The sequence below is a fragment of the Lipotes vexillifer genome, unplaced genomic scaffold (assembly GCF_000442215.2).
Source record: "Lipotes vexillifer unplaced genomic scaffold, Lipotes_vexillifer_v1.1 scaffold884, whole genome shotgun sequence".
Taxonomy (NCBI): Eukaryota; Metazoa; Chordata; class Mammalia; order Artiodactyla; family Lipotidae; genus Lipotes; species Lipotes vexillifer.
Genome location: NW_006789227.1, coordinates 543246 through 559343, shown reverse-complemented (window position 1 = coordinate 559343; position 16098 = coordinate 543246). Strand labels below are relative to the sequence as shown.

Below are 16098 nucleotides of genomic sequence, written 5' to 3'. Positions count from 1 at the left end.
GAAAGAGAATGAGGGTGGAGGGGAGAGACCAGTATAGACAAGATAAACTCAAGCCATGGACACAGTATGTTCCAGACCTGAAAGAATGTCCCTTCACGATCTGTGGGGCCATAGCTTGTGCATACAGACAGTTACAACTTTGGAGGATTTGAGTTCATAATATTTAGTCTGGAAATTAACAAGAAAATATAGAGAAGAGCAAAATGGGGGAAGGTGTAAGGAAATTGTATTTGCACTGGAATTTAGCCGTGGCCGCTGTTCTTGGTGATTGGGAGGAGTTTGTTGATCAATGTAGTGCATCTCTGGTAGCACTGACAGAAGCCCAGACACACAGTATATAAGGTGTGGAGGCCTCAGGGTCTGTGTGACGTGAATGCTAGGCTTCTCCGTTGGTTTGATGTCTCCCTTACCCTCAGCTCTCATTATAGACGAAAGAATATGCAGTGAGTGTTTGTGAGAGAGCGACAAAGACAGAGAAAGGGTAACTTTAAATTCTTTTTACATCCTCTACTTACTCATTTTCTAAATAGTGATGTTTTTGTGAGACAGATCAGATTTATAGCTGGATAAAGCAGAAAAATCCAAATGCAAAGGAATGGATCATGGTGAATATGGTGAATGTTGCCACTGTCCTCCTGGTCTCAACATTTTGGAGTTCTCATGACTCTTCCCGTGACCACAATTCAGTTAGTTTCTCTTATGCCACCAGGCTCTCACTTATTCTAAAAATGTTATGAAGAGCTTATGTGCCAGGCTCCACATAGCTTCTTAACCTCTGCCCCAGGCCGCCTGCCCTCCTGTGGTTCTGCACCCATAGCATGACATTTATCATTTCACTTTCTTATTCCAAATATCTTGATAGGTCTCTATAGTGTCCTGGATAAAAACCTAGTTGAGTGGAAGTTACACGGGACTCTATCAGAAGAGTTGATTGTAGCCTCAGCTCTGCCTCTCCTGCAGCCTCACAGTCTCCTCATCTGCAACCAGCAGACACCATGGGACTTCGATTGTTGCTCACAGCAACATTGGTGGTTTTCGTCCTCATTTTACACCTGAAGAAACAAGGTTCCCTCTAGTTAAGTGATCTGCTCAGAGCTGCTCAGCTAGTAACTAGAGGACCTAGAATGTAAGAATGTTCCAGGACCCAAGGCTCTTTCCACTACCTCCGTGAGATGAGGTCTGAAATGGCTCCCTTTCTGTGCTGTCCACTACAGTAGCCACTAGCTTTCAGCTAAATTAAACTAAAAATTCAGCTTCTTGGTCACACTAACCACATTTCAAGTGCTCAATAGCCACATGTGACCAGTGGCTGCCATACTGGCCAGTGCAGATCATAGGACATTTCCATCAGTACAGAAAGTTTGATTGGACAGGCTAGGACTTCTGGTCAGCACTTGGCTTCTGATTCCCTGTCATCAGTCTGGCAGTCAAGGCCTCCCAGAGTCTGACCTCAGCTTCCCTTTATTGCTGGGCCAACCAAACGCCTTGTTTGCCTGCCAAACTGGGTGCTATTTCTGCATCCCCCACTGTACCTTACACAGTGCCTTCCACAAAGCATGAACATTTGGATGGATGGACGGATGGATGGATGGATGGATGGGAGGAAGGGAGGGAAGAAGGGGCATTCATTGATGCTTTCACTAGACAAATACTTATATCTACCACGTGCTAAGCACTCCTCTAGGTTCCTGGGGTTACTATGGTGACAAGACATGTTCTCATGACACTTTCTGTCTGGGATGTGGTGGAGGAGGGGGAACAAATCATAAAGTTTACAAGTAAATAAAAATCAGATAGTGATAAGTGTTAGGAAAAATCTAAGAACATGTTGTGCTGTTTGACTGGGACCAGGAAAACTATACATCTGGTGGTCTCTAAGGAGGTACCATTTGAACCAACATCTGAATAAACAGGAGCCAACCATATGAAGTTCTGAGTGGAATATACTCCATGAAGAAGAAACTTTGCTGTTAAAATTATACTTTTGCATACTTTGACAAGATATCTTATTTGTCAGCTTCTAATATTCTAATTCAGTGTAAATCCCCAATTGAGTCATCTCAATAAACTTACCCTGAAGGAAGGATGCAACAAGGAATGGGTGCACAATTATTTAGGAAGACGGGTTAACATAGAATCTGTTACAGTTGAAATGGTATTTATCTTCTATGGGGTTTCTTTTCTTTGTATAGCTTCCTTCCTGGACCACATAAAGCTACCCTCAAAGAAGATGTATTACAGAAGGCAAAATTCTTTCAACATAAAAAATATCTGTCAAGAATAGCAAGAGGCAGCAGAGATGATACTGTTCAAAATTTTACGAGAAACACATCCCATACCTTTAAAAGTGGGAAAGGGGTGATAAAAACGGCTCCCAAACAACATGATAAAGGTGCTCGAAGAGTTTAGCCTCAGGAAGCATGGTAAGACTCTGGGCTTAAATAACTAAATTCATGAACACAACATTGGACGACTTTTACTTGGATTTCTGTCTGCATCTGAGGTCCGCTTTGGAGGACCTCGTGGCCACAGGTGGTGGGTCATCAGAGAACTTGATCCCTTGCACTCTCTGGTATTAAGATATAGCTTGTCCATTTATTTGACCATTCCTGATAATCCCTGATAATTCCGAGACTGGTATGTTCAAGAACTGTTATCATTAAAAGATGGAAGAATAAAAGGAGTCTTTTGAAAAGTCTAATGGCGATGTAATTTGAAGCTAAATGTTATAACGTGTATATGTGTATATACATGGGCCAACACTCATGAGTTTTAAATTGTAGGTCTCCATCCAGTCCACTTTCTATAAACCAAGCCTTCTTTCTCAGCTTAAGACTGATTAATGCTCATCTATTTAACCAAAGATTAATGTTTTGGGAGATCCTAACATTAACCCTAGAAATTGATGCCGTTTGTATGTCGTAACTTTGAAAATTTGACCTTCCTCTACGACTCCATTTCAACACACACCAGTCTCTGTCTGGACTGACTGGATTGCCAATGGGCTTGTGCGGGAAGCTTTCCTCCACCTTGTGCAGCTGTTTGTTTGCTTGGACAGGTGAGAAACAGAGGGTAATTTTTCCCAGCTCCAAATTCTCCTTTACTCACTGAGACTCATATTTCCCCAGAACATAAATTATGTAGAGCCTCCTGCCTGGCCATTTTGATACTTTTATTCTTTCTTTCCCATTATTATTATTATTTTTACTAATCCATGTATTCTTTAGACAAGAATAGTAAAGACACAACATGTCATGGGTGAAGCTCTGAGTTACCCATCAGGTAGCTCTTTAGTAAATAGTGAGCAGAAGCAAAGAGGACGGGCAGAGCTCTAAAAAGAGCTTAAATGCACACCGAGTTTGGAATAGATAAAGGTGTCCATGTCTTAATCTACAAATCCTTATTGGTGGGGGCGCCAGAGATGCGAAAAGATGCGAAAGGTCTTCAAAGTGCATCTCTGGTGGCTCTTTCTCTTCACTCCCATCCAGATCATATAACTGATTTTTAATCTTATGATAGGGCTAATGTTTTCAACAACTAGACACCAAAGTAGCAATACTTAATTTAGACATAATGTCAAATTTTAAGAGCTGGCTCCACAGTTGGTGGTAGTGGCCTAGCTGCACAGATGGCCATACTCTCCAGGAAGGGAGGGAGGCCCTGCGTGGATGCATGGGGCACAGGGTTACGGACACCAAAGACCAGCAGGTATCATCTGACTTACTTTTCTACACCTCTCTTCATAAAACCTGGGAAAGAAGAGCCATCTGCAGTGTTTTTACAAATCACTTCTGCCATCCTTACCCAGGCAACTCCATAGAAATAGCTCCCAATGTCTCCAAAGAGCAAGGAGTTAAAAGGTTGTGTCCATACTCAGGTAACACAGAAGAATAAAGCACATCAGCTTTCTTCATGTATCCTAAATGGTGCTTAGGAGTTCAGGAAAAATTTGTTTCAAGTACAGGAAATTGATGAGCAATATTTAAGAGGTATTTTAATAAAAGGGATTTTTCTGGTTAACTCTGAATTAAGCAAAAATTCCTTTCTTCTGTTTATTGTTGGAAATACTTTTAAAATGTTATTTGTCTATCTTTACAGCATTGGTAAGTACACCAAACAAATATTTCCTTGATTGAGATTATTTTAGCATTTTGGGTCATCGTTTTAATCATTAGTAGGTGAGGGGTCTGAAGCATAGTGTAAATAGTAAGTTCCTTTAAAAAATATTAATCCCTAGTATTAGCATTTTCCATGATTTACCTCTTCCTCTTAAAGGGGAAACTACCACAAATTGAGTGTAAATTAAACAAAACCCTATTTAAACCAAGAATCACACAAATAAGCAGTGATGTTCTTGATATAGAATTATAAATTAATTGACTATAAAGGACAATTTATTCTATTATCTCTGCACTGAACTATGAATCAAACGTGTTAAAAGAAAACCCCTAGAAGTCAAAAAGAAATGCAAATTCAATGTGGCGTCAGATTGTAATACTCAGTAACAATTCAACCAAATGACCTTTATAAAGCTGGGAGGGGGGGATTTTTAAGTGGGGAGAATGAGTGGTAGGAAGGTAGGGGGAAAAGGATTACAGCTCCATCAGCATACTCCATCTCTTCTCTCAGCATTCCCCACATTTATCAGTCTGTGGCTTATCTAATGGCTCCAGGCTTGGGGCCCATTTTCAGAAGAAGTTTATGTCTCAAAAAACTTCCCCCAACCTCTGCAGACTCTAAATCTGACCTAGCAGCTAGAACCTCTATAAATATGGTCTTAGCACACATTAAGGGAAACAGAGGCACTACAACATGAAAATACCAATGTCAAATTTGCATATTCTATGGATCCACTGAGCTCCCCGGCCCATCAGAGTCCATCACTCCTACCTGGACCTCTCTGAATGATGGGGTTTTCTGATAGTTTTATTGTTTACTTGTCTAAACACTAAGTGTGTTGAATCCTATGCACTGCAACTGTCATGTCCCATACTAAGTTATGTAATTATACAAATTAAATTTTTGGAGTATTTCTTAAACAAGTATTTTCCCTAGACTCAGATTATCTGTTCAACTTCTTGGTTTTACAGACTCCTGTAGCTAATTTCAAACTAAAATATTTTGAACACCATAAACCCTTCTGCAAGTGGAGAACAATTAAATGTGGATGAGAAGTTCCTGTGTGAACAATAATCGATAATTTTGAAGGGTTTATTTTAGTGGGAAAGACCAAATTTTGGTCTTTTAAAAATATAAATTTGGGGCATGTTTTTAACAGCTTAATCTTTTTATTTTTCTCTTTTCATGCATTTAATAAATAATATACACTGGATAAAAGCAAGCTGATGGGCCAAGTTTCAGAATTTATAGTAGAGCCTATAAAAAACAGTAATGATAACCAAGAAGAGACACAGTACTCTGGAACTGACACACAGGAGATCAAGTCTACAGGGTTAAACATCTAACAAGGCCAGCTCTAAAACTGGAAGAAAGACAGATGGGCTAGAGCAGGAAGCATGATACTGAGAATCCAGAGACCTGGACATAAGGCCTAGTTCTTTCCCTGAGTCCCTGCAACACCGGGTCCATGTCTTCAGACATGCTGCTGCAGAGGTTATTCTTCTGCTAATGTTTACTGTTAAAAACACCAACAAAAACAAACAAAAACTCCTTAAGATGCTTGAATACAGTTTATTGGCTAGTTTGAATAGCATTTTTAATAGCAAAAAAATGTGTTTACATTATAATAGCTTACAACCAACTTTCAGTCATCTTTTTTAATACAAAGTAAACTGAGATCACCTAAGTCTTAGCATTTTAAATTCCTCACCTCTGTGATATATACAATAAGAAAGTCCCAGATACTATTGTCTGGCTAATTCCAGCTGAGATATACACAAGTATGCCAGCAACTTCCTTAACCACCTTGCATGGGATTTGTTTAATCATGAAACAGACATGATTCTGAAAATTAAGCAAATGAATCTGTGTTCACTCTGTTCTCTAAAAATACTTTTTCTCTTGAGTTATAGTATATTTATATATTTTTACACATTATACAAATCACCCAGTTTTCATTTCCAAACCTTAACAATCCCATCTCTAGAAGCAGTCACAATGAAGCCCTGTGTCGTCTGGAACGTGGCGACATCTGTGATGATGTCGTGGTGACCCACAGGCAGAGACTCTGGGCCCTTCCGAGGGGCATCATCACTCGGTCCCACCTTCTGCTTATTCTGAATTTCCTGTTTGGTGGTTAAAAGTCAAGGAGAAAGCCAGAAGTTAAAGGCTGTAGCACATTCTACTGCCTGTCTGTCCTCCTGCTTCTGAGGAATACTGTTCTTGTTTAGGCTAGCCCTCCCGTGAAGAAGTCACACTTTCACAAAGACACTGAGCAGAGAGAGTTCAAAGTGATGTTCTAGGTTTCCGGTCACTGGACTCCACAAGTAGCCACTTACAAATACGGAAAACTTACAAATAGGCCAATAATCTGTGTACATTACCTCTGTCAACATCAAAGAACAAAGGGAAAGAACAGAGAGGCAGAGACAACCGGGATATGGATGTAAACACCTGTCAGACACTCAAGCCCTTCTGAAGCTCACTGTTATTTATGACAAAGGAAGCCCCTCATTTACTGACCACGTACCCGGCCCAGCACTGGCAAGTATGTCATCTCTGCAGCCTCTGCCTGACTCAAGAACACAAGCTCTTGAGCCCCACCAGCCAGGTGTGAGTCCCAGCGCTGCTGCTTACTAGTTGGGTGACCGTAAATGTGTTCAATTTCACTGCGCTTAACCTTCTCATTTGCAGAAGGAAAATAATAAAGGCACTTCCTTATAAAGTTGTTTTAAGGACTTGGCAAGTGTTTGAAGTGCTTATTTTGAGCAGTGTACTTACACATGCACTTTCTATGTTCATTCTACTTTAATAAAAGTTAATTTAAAAAATTAATTTTTTTAATTTAATTTTAAAAAACAGGAATAAAGACAGAGACCTACTGGAGAACAGACTTGAGGATATGGGGAGGGGGAAGGGTGAGGTGTGTTAGGGCGAGAGAGAGACATGGACATATATATACTAACAAACGTAAGGTAGATAGCCAGTGGGAAGCAGCCGCATGGCACAGGGAAACCGGCTCGGTTCTTTGTGGCTGTCTGGAGGGGTGGGATAGGGAGGGTGGGAGGGAGGGAGACAAAGAGGGAAGAGATATGGGAACATATATATATGTATAACTGACTCACTCTGTTATAAAGCAGAAACTAACACACCATTGTAAAGCAATTATACCCCAATAAAGATGTTAAAAAAATAAATAAATAAAAAAAATAAAAAAATAAAAAATACAGAAAAGTCAAGAGAAAATAAAACATATTTTTTAAATTCAAAGAAATAGTGCCACTCTTGGCCAAGCCATTTATTTGAATCAACATGATATTTATGAAAGCCATTTTTGTTCCTACAAAAGTTGAAAGAAAGACTGCTTATACCTGGACGACTTCGGTGCCTTCAATGATTTTCCTGTAGTAGGACACAGATGAAGAACTAGTGCTTCCTGCAATGACATAGGACCTCTCTGGGTAAGCCAGGTCCCAAAACCTGGGGTAAAGGAAACAACTGGTGATAATCTCGAAGGAGGAGGGGAGGGACTAATGATTACTGGCTGACACTCATCAATGCTAGCTTGTTCTCTTCTGCATTAGGAAAAGACCATCTTCGAGAAGAGCCTAAAATTAGTTACAAATGAAGTATTAACAGCTGTCCCTGAAAGAAACAGATGACGTTAAACGTCACACTACTGCTGGTATCTATAATAAGCAACGCCTAGTGGTAACCACAGTATTCATCCACATTTTACTACCTTTCTCCTTTCAAGTGCTGGATATCAAGTGTCTTTACTGTACCTTATTTTCATGTCTGAGCCAGCTGTTAGCAGGATGGGGTTCCCATCTGCAGGACTACAGTAGAGACCGTGGACACTGTGAGGAGAAGGCTTAAAGGAAATAAAGAAATAAAGAGTCAAATAACAGACACCAGTGTAGCCCATAAAGGATGTAGCCGTTTCTAGAGACAAGTCAGCTGTCTGTGGTTAACTGAAGAGACTAGAGACAGACCATGTATGTCTTAGATCTTCTTTCTTTGGGAATTTAAAATGCGTTTGCTCTATATCATCCTGAATGAAGAAGCAAAGCCTGTTCAGCTTCCCAAAATTCTCTATTTGGGATGAGAAGGACCCCAACTAAAGGAGAAAAAAATCTTTCCTACCTTCTGCCCCAACAAAGTACCCTTACAGAAGTGTGAATGAGGGGTCATGTTCCATTTTTTTTAATGATCTAAGCTTTAATCTGTGCTTTTCCTAATTAACCCATATTTTACTGGGGTTCCAAAGAGACATCACAAACCTTATGGAGCTGGCAACCAAAATACCCACAGAAGCAGACACCAGTAAGCGGGAACTGGAAAGCACACGGTAGCAATGCCCACCTAATACTTAGTAAAAACCCAAATTTAAAACATAACCCAAAAGCCCAACAAATATGATGCTTGGCAAAGTGCCGGAAAGTGCTTGGGATGTGGGAGATTATGTTGGCCTTTATAATAAAAACTGGAGCAAACCTGTAACTCAGACAGTGGTGGTGCACCACTGGCCCAGAGCGTGAACCTTCTGTCACCCGTCTCCATGTCCCACATGGATACTTCATTGTTGCCCTGGACAGCTGAGGGAAACAGGCCAGAACGTTACTCAGACAAGGTCTCCACTCTTAGGGATTCATGTCTTGGTAGAGGTAGTCAGCCTACAGCCATTTCCATTTTCTCCCATCCTGCAAGAAACACTCACGAATACTTTTAAATAATACTGTGACCCTGCCACCACACTGGAGTGCAAAAAAGAAATGTTTTTTATAGCCTACTAGTCAATATTTACTGGGGTCCAGCCAAGTGCAAAGAAGTGTAGGGTGGAAAGGCAAAGCATAAACAGACTCTGCCCTCAAGAAACCTACAGTCTAGGACTTCCCTGGTGGCGTAATGGTTAAGAATCCGCCTGCCAATGCAGGAGATACAGGTTCGAGCCCTGGTCCAGGAAGATCCCACATGCCACAGAGCAACTAAGCCCATGTGCCACAACTACTGAGCCTGTGCTCTAGAGCCCACAAACCACAACTACTGAAGCCCGTGTGCCTAGAGCCCATGCTCTGCAACAAGAGAAGCCACTGAGAAGCTCACGCACCACAACGAAGAGTAGCCCCCGCTCGCCACAACTAGAGAGAGCCCGCGCACAGCAACGAAGACCCAACACAGCCAAAAATAAATAAATAAAATAAATTTATTTTTTAAAAAAAGAAAAGAAACCTACAGTCTAGAAGGAAAGAAAAAGATGTAAAGTATAAGACAATGAGCACAAAAAGAGAGAATGCAGAGTTCCACCTACACTCAGGAAGGCAAAGGTCACATCCAGTGGGTGAGAATCAAGGCCACTTCGTGGAGGTGTCATCACTGGGACAGAAAGAGCAAGTGAGGCTGGAGACACAGGTGGCACATGGATCACTTCAGGCAGAAAGGATGGAAGGAGTAAAGCACACACACCCATGTCTGGGTGCTGTGGTCTGATTGGAGCACATCTGACAGGAAGAGTGGAAGGAAGATTCTAGGGAATGGAAGCTGCAGGCCTGAGAGAGGCTTTCTCGAAAGTAATTTTGAGCAGGATAGTGACAATACCCCAGGCTTCAGTCCTTCATTAATATTTATTGAACCAACAATGTTTACTATGAATCAGTCACTGTCCTAGGCACTGAGGAAAAGAAGGCAAATAATGCAAAAAAATCCCTTTTTCACAGAACTTACATCCTAGTGGTGACACAGGAATGTGCTTAGTTCAAGGAAAAGGCCAGGAAGCCCCTGTGGCTGTAGCCCTATTTTATTGCACTGTTTTACGATGTCTCACACCCACACCTTTGTAAATAGTTCCTCTGACAATAAGTCCTCCTCAAATTATCCTACCTTGGGTATGCCATGTGTTTCCTGTTGGAACCCTGACTGATGAAGAGTGTCAGTGAGGTAGCAGGGACAGATCCCATAAAGTCTCTGGGCCATGGTGAGGAGTTTGGCTGTTACTTGAGAGCCACTGGAAGGTACTGAGCAGAAGAAAGAACAGTCTTTGGTAAGAATAAAAGCAGAGAGTTACAAGGATGTTACACTAATAGGGACAAGAAATTATGGCTGTTTGGACTAGGGGGACAGTGATGGAAATAGTAAAAGGTGCTTAATTCTGGACATATTTTAAGACAGAACATGTACAACTGGCTGATGGACTGGAAGTGGGATGAGAGAGAAAGAAGAACAAAGGACGACGCCAGGCTTCCTCCTGAGCTTTGAGCCTGAATGCTGCCATTTCCTGGGACAACACTGCAGGGAGAGCAGGCTGGTCTCAGGTCCTCAAGGAGGTGGTATGGGGCGGGCAGCTGGTGGAGAGGAGCCAAGCGTTCAGCATGGACAGGTCAGGTTTCAGTCGGCTATCAGACATCATAGGGAAGACTTTACATAGGCACATATAAAAATCTGAATAAATTTGGTACTATTTTGTGGGGGACTGGATGTGCTCACACAGGGAGCCAGTTCAGAAGAAGAGGTTCAGACCAAGATTGAGCCCTGAGGCCGGCTACAGCTTAGAAGCAGGAAGAGGAGGAAGAACCAGAAAATCAATCAACAGAAGAACCAAGAGAGTGATGTCCTCAAAGTCAGGTGAGGAAAGTGTTTCAGACAGAGGAAGTGATCAACCAACCAAGTGACAAATCACGTAAGACGCAGGCTGAGTCACAGCCATTGAACCTGGCAGCACGATGACCTTGACAGGAGCAGCACATGAGGTGCACTGTGTGGATGAGAAGGGACCAGGAAGAGCCCAGAGGCACGGGGACCAGTGAGGAAACATAAGAGTAACGAGAGCTACCACTTAACACGCACTCCTTGCATGCCAGGCTATGTGCTTTACATGTGTTTTCTGAAATTCTTACAACCTCTGCTAGCTAAGTATTTTTAACCACGTTTTACCGTTGAGGAAAATGAGTTTCAAAGACTTGCCCAAGTGTCTTGCCAGAGAATCCATACAAGAAAATTTGAATGCCCAACGAGAGAAAGGGAGGGAAGCTTGCAAGAAACTCAACAGAAATGGCAGCTGAGAAGGATGACTCAAGGCTTCTAACTTAAGATTTCCAGGAAGACGGTGACAACTTTAGCAAAAATAGGGGACACAGGAGAAAGAAGATAAATGGAAAGGAAATGATGGTAGGAATGGAAGGTGGTAGTGTGATTGATGAGATCATTCTGAAACATGATAAATAAGAAATGACAATGAGATATCAGTGGTGGGAACTTCTTCCATAATCAGAACTGAACAAAAGCAAGCATTTGGCTCCTATGTAAAATAAAACTCTTAAGAACATGAGTCTAAGCAGCAGGGGGTTCTGCACTTTCCAGGAAAGGCCCCCAACCCCGAGAGCCAGCCCTCCCTCTTACCTGCGATCACCCAGGACTGGTACAGAGGGTGCATGGAGAGGCGCCGGATGCGGGCCCTGGAAGGGTGGCAGTGACTGGAAATGGGCAGCTGGAACCGCATGTCCCAACACGCCATGGTGCCACTGCTTGTCCCTAAGGGGAAGAGAAGTCCAGAAGGTGACCACCCATGGTAAAGCACAGCAGGCTACAGTCATCAAGTGGTAACTTGCAAGCTCTGTACGGATGGGCGTTCAACCTGGCTTAGCCACTTGGAGACAAGGCTTTGTTTTCACTAAGCTGCCCTCCCCAACCCCAGTATCAAACAGTGCCTTACGCCAAAGATACAAAGCACTGGCACGATGCTACTACAAAACGGCCTAACAGATGTGAAGTGAAAACGAGTGATTCATTAATTACTGACACTAACTAACTGCCAAAAGTGCCCACAAAAAATCCAGAAGGCCTAGAGAAGACATAAAGTGAATCTTTATGTCTTCTCAAAATGTTCAGGCTGCCTTAAATAACCAGAGGTGGTTTACTGGCATTCAGTGATCACTTTACCAATCCCAAAGTGGTAGCAGCTTTGCAGCTATCATCAGTTTCAATCATTTCCATGTGCCCTTTTCTCCGAAACATTCTGGAGACAGGCACGCGTGTCCAATCACAGTAGAAACTGGGGTGAATGCGTGCATATCTGCCCATGGCACCTTAAACCCCATAGAGAGAAGGCTCCCCATCCCAAAGAATAATGCCCACCCTAACACCGAGATTGGTCTCCAGTTCCAGCGGAGAGATGGGGGTGGGAAAAGACAAAAGGGGCAGCGGGTCCCTCTGTCGCCCTGCCCCTCTCCAGGACAATGGCTCAAATAGCCACAGCAGTACTGGCTGCCCGCCTGAGAGCCACCAGTGCCATTTGCTAATTTGCTACGTGTGTAATAGCTACTCTTCTAGGCCTGGCATTACATATTCCTAAACCAGTACAGTTTAGTCACACAAAAGGCAAAAAAATAATACATTTCATATAAACTATATAAAAATAAAGATACTTAATGTCACAAATGCAAGTTAGGGAATCCAGAAACCAATATTCAAGTGCAGCAGATTATAATTTTTCTGAAAAAGAGTGCCAAGTGGGAATGAATAAACTCTAGTACCTTCTAAAGGGGTAGGTTCAAAGCCCTAGGAGAGAAAAAGGTGAAACTAAAACAGAGGAAAGCAGCAAGCAAGAACACAGGGTACATTTTCAGCATTTGAGGAAAGGCGGGTGGGGAGGAATCACAAGGCAAGAAACCACTGTTTAGATCTTCTCCTGTGCTGGATGCTTTTACCTCACTGACTCCTCAAAGCAGCCCTTGAAACGATAAGCCCCATTTAAAGATGAGGATACTAAGATCCAAAAGAGTTAATAAGCAGCTTGCCAGTGGTTAATGGAATTTAAAACCAAGTGTGCCCAAATTCAAATGCTTTCATCCATAAACTAAGCCTGCTGCTTCCCTGGCAGAATAAGAAAATGCCAGCAAATCTGATCACTATAATGATTATAAAGAGGCTCATTTAAGAAGGAAGAGAAAGAGAAAATTGCTTTATGTGTTGGAATATTGATTTCACTTTTTCAAATCTGTTTTTTAATGAAAAAAATAAAATGCAAGTGATTATAACATAATAATTATGGGGGGAAAAAAAGGACACGGGGGAAAATTACCAATGAAGAAAAAGGAAAGAGCTTTCCTAAGAAGGCCACTCTAGACAGTAGCATCCAGACCCAGTCAAGGACTTGAAACACAGCTCACCGATGCAGAGCCAGCACTGGTGGATGTCCACAGCAAAGGAAGTGATGAGGCCTGACTTAAGATCATGCCTCAGCGTCCAGGCATTGCTGGAAGACCTGAGGTCCCAGCCCACCAGAGCGCCGTTCACAGTGGCGTAGGCCAGCACAGACTGCGCCCCGGAGTTGAAGTGATGCATGTCCACCACACAGCCATCCTCCTTTTGGTCTAGGACTCTAAGGAGACACACATCAAAAGGCAAAGACTTTTCCAGTCACTAAAAACACAGTACCCTTCTCCACTGAAGATGAATCTATATTCTAACCATGGTCAAGAAATAAAAACTCTGTGACCCATAAGACAATGATAGCTGACCATTTTTTTAAAATTATTTTAGAACTACAGAAGAGTTGCAAAAATAGTACACAGACTTCCGTATATCCTTCGCTCACCTTCCCCTCATGCTAACACTCTACATAAACATAGACCATTTATCAAAACTAAGAAATTGACGTTGGTACAGTACCCATAAGGTACAAAACATGGTTGGATTTCACCAGTTTTCCCACTGGTGACCTAACTGCTCCAGACCAAGATGCCGCCTGGCATCTAGCTGCCACGTTTCCTTCGTCTCCTCCACCTATGACAGCGCCTCAGTCTGTCCTTTCACAACCTTGACATTTCTGAATGTCATGTCATGTGTTCTCACAAACAGAGCTGGTGCCTTACTGGGAGGGAGCCCACATGTGTGACGTGCCCGTCTCAGTGCACAGATGGGAGCACCTGACGTCAGCACGTGATGCCAGTGATGTCCACCTGGATCATGTGGCTAAGGTGGCGCCTGGCAGGACCCTCTGCTGTAAACTTATTATTTTTTATTTTTCCATTTATAACAACTCTATACTTAGGGGAAATGCTTTTCAGACTATGCAAAAACCTGTTTCTGTGTAAACTTTTGTCCACTAATTTTAGGACCTGTGGACAAATCATGCCTGTGGTGTTCTATTTCCCTTGGTCCTTCTATGCTTATTAGAATTCTTCTGTACGGAAAAGCTGCCACTTCTCTTGTCAGCTCGTCTCTGTCAGTATGGACTTGTGGACATTTATTTTATCCTCTGAGTTATGACCCAACACAGTCGTTGCTTCTTGTTGCTCAGCTTGCTCCAAGTCTGGCCGTGGGACACTCTGTCAGGCTAGCTCAAATGCCCTTGCAATGTGCTCTTACTGACCACTTCCTAACCTTCTGGCATCACAGGATGCTCCAGATGCATCTTGTGTTTTCCCTGCCCAGGCTCTGGAATCAACCAGTTTTTCAAGGAGTCCTGGTCCCTTTTATTAGAGAATGGCATTTAAAACCAAGGTCTATGAGCTAAGTGCTCATCGCTATGGGGGTGCCCCTGTGTCTAGTACCTCTCCACGGCCAGAGCTAGGAAATATATTCTGTATACTACCCTCATGCACACAGACCCAACTCTATTTCCGTATCTATTTGTGTGTGTCTACATGTACGTGTGTGTATATATACATGTGTGTATACACATACACAAAGATGTATGTCATGAGTCATACTGATATCGAGTCCATACTGATATCTATCCAGCACTAGGCTTCATTCTAGCCAGCCCCCTTTCCTTGTCTGTAATTTCTTTCCTCCAGTGAGAAACCTGGCTCTCATTATCTATAATACGTTTACTTATTTCTTCAACCCTAGTGTACAAATAAAATCATTTTGGAATTATTAAACCATACCCATGTGAAAAACCACCAACTAGAATACAACGTTTGAGCTCAGCTCCTTTTGTCATTAGCCTGCAGTTTTCCCAAGTTGTTCAGCTGCCTCCTTTATTCCCCTTACTCTTCCAAGTGACTATGTGATTCATCTGTACAACAGTTAGACTGACTGCCATAGGCTGCACTCTACCTCTCCCTCAATATCCTGGTTGCTTTGGGTTTTTTTTTTTTTAATCTTATATACAGTAAAATTCACTTTGTGGTATACAGTTCTATGCATTATGACAAATCCATTTCATGTATCTTCTACCACAGAACCATACAGTACAACTCCACACCCCAAAACGTATCTTGTGCAGCCCCTTTGTAGTCACCCCCTACCCCTATCCCCAAGCTGTGGTAACCATGGATCTGTTTTCCTCCCTATAACTTCATGTTTCCCAGAATAGCATATACGTCTGACTTATCTGCCCCACCCTACTCAACTACTCTGCTTTGGCTACCTCTGGTGTCACCCCCTCCAGGCCTTCTTCTTTATCCACCTGCAAACTGGCCCCCCATCCCTGTCACAGGGCACACTGTCACACTGCACTGAAATCATCTGTTCAATGGTCTGTCTCTCCCACTAGACTATGGTTTCTTAGAGAGTACAACACATCTTATTCGTTTCTGGAATTTTCATTGTGCAGCACATACTAGTCAGTTGAAAAATTATTCTGTTTGATCTTAAATATCTTACCTTGCATGTGTTTAATCTACAGGCAACTACAATTTATGAGAAATGGAGGAAATTCTCTGATAAAACCAGCCAGGACCTTGTTTTTACAATGATAAGCAAATCATCTGACTAAAACCTCTGCTCTGTGTTCCCATCACCTCCAGAGGTTTTAATGCCAAGTAACAAAATGCTGACAACACTTGAATTTTCTTTAATGAAGAACACTCACATTTTCAAATCAGCCAGCCAGAGTTGAGACAGAAGATGTAACTGATAATTAGGTTATTCAGACTGATTCCAGACTGGGATGGGCCACAAGTTCAAAGCTGCCCTTCTGACCTTTTGGCAAATTGGCAGAAAGTAATAGGGAGACATAGTTTCCTGAAACTA

The 16098-nt window shown here is 42.3% G+C and overlaps 2 protein-coding genes across 2 annotated transcripts in view; one reads left to right on the top strand and one right to left on the bottom strand.

Moving 5' to 3' along the window:
* Positions 1-2449, top strand: part of COL6A6 (collagen type VI alpha 6 chain) — a 109899-nt gene extending 107450 nt beyond the window's left edge. The window contains 2 exon segments of the mRNA XM_007462424.1: positions 2193-2390; positions 2392-2449. Coding sequence (XP_007462486.1) covers positions 2193-2390; positions 2392-2449 — 256 coding nt within the window.
* Positions 2450-5674: 3225 nt separating this feature from the next.
* Positions 5675-16098, bottom strand: part of PIK3R4 (phosphoinositide-3-kinase regulatory subunit 4) — a 74811-nt gene continuing 64387 nt past the window's right edge. The window contains exons 14-19 of the mRNA XM_007462423.1: positions 13284-13495; positions 11515-11646; positions 8617-8717; positions 7905-7993; positions 7491-7599; positions 5675-6245 (exon numbers count right to left, since the gene is read on the bottom strand). Coding sequence (XP_007462485.1) covers positions 6075-6245; positions 7491-7599; positions 7905-7993; positions 8617-8717; positions 11515-11646; positions 13284-13495 — 814 coding nt within the window. The 3' untranslated portion in view covers positions 5675-6074. The remainder of the gene's footprint in view (positions 6246-7490; positions 7600-7904; positions 7994-8616; positions 8718-11514; positions 11647-13283; positions 13496-16098) is intronic.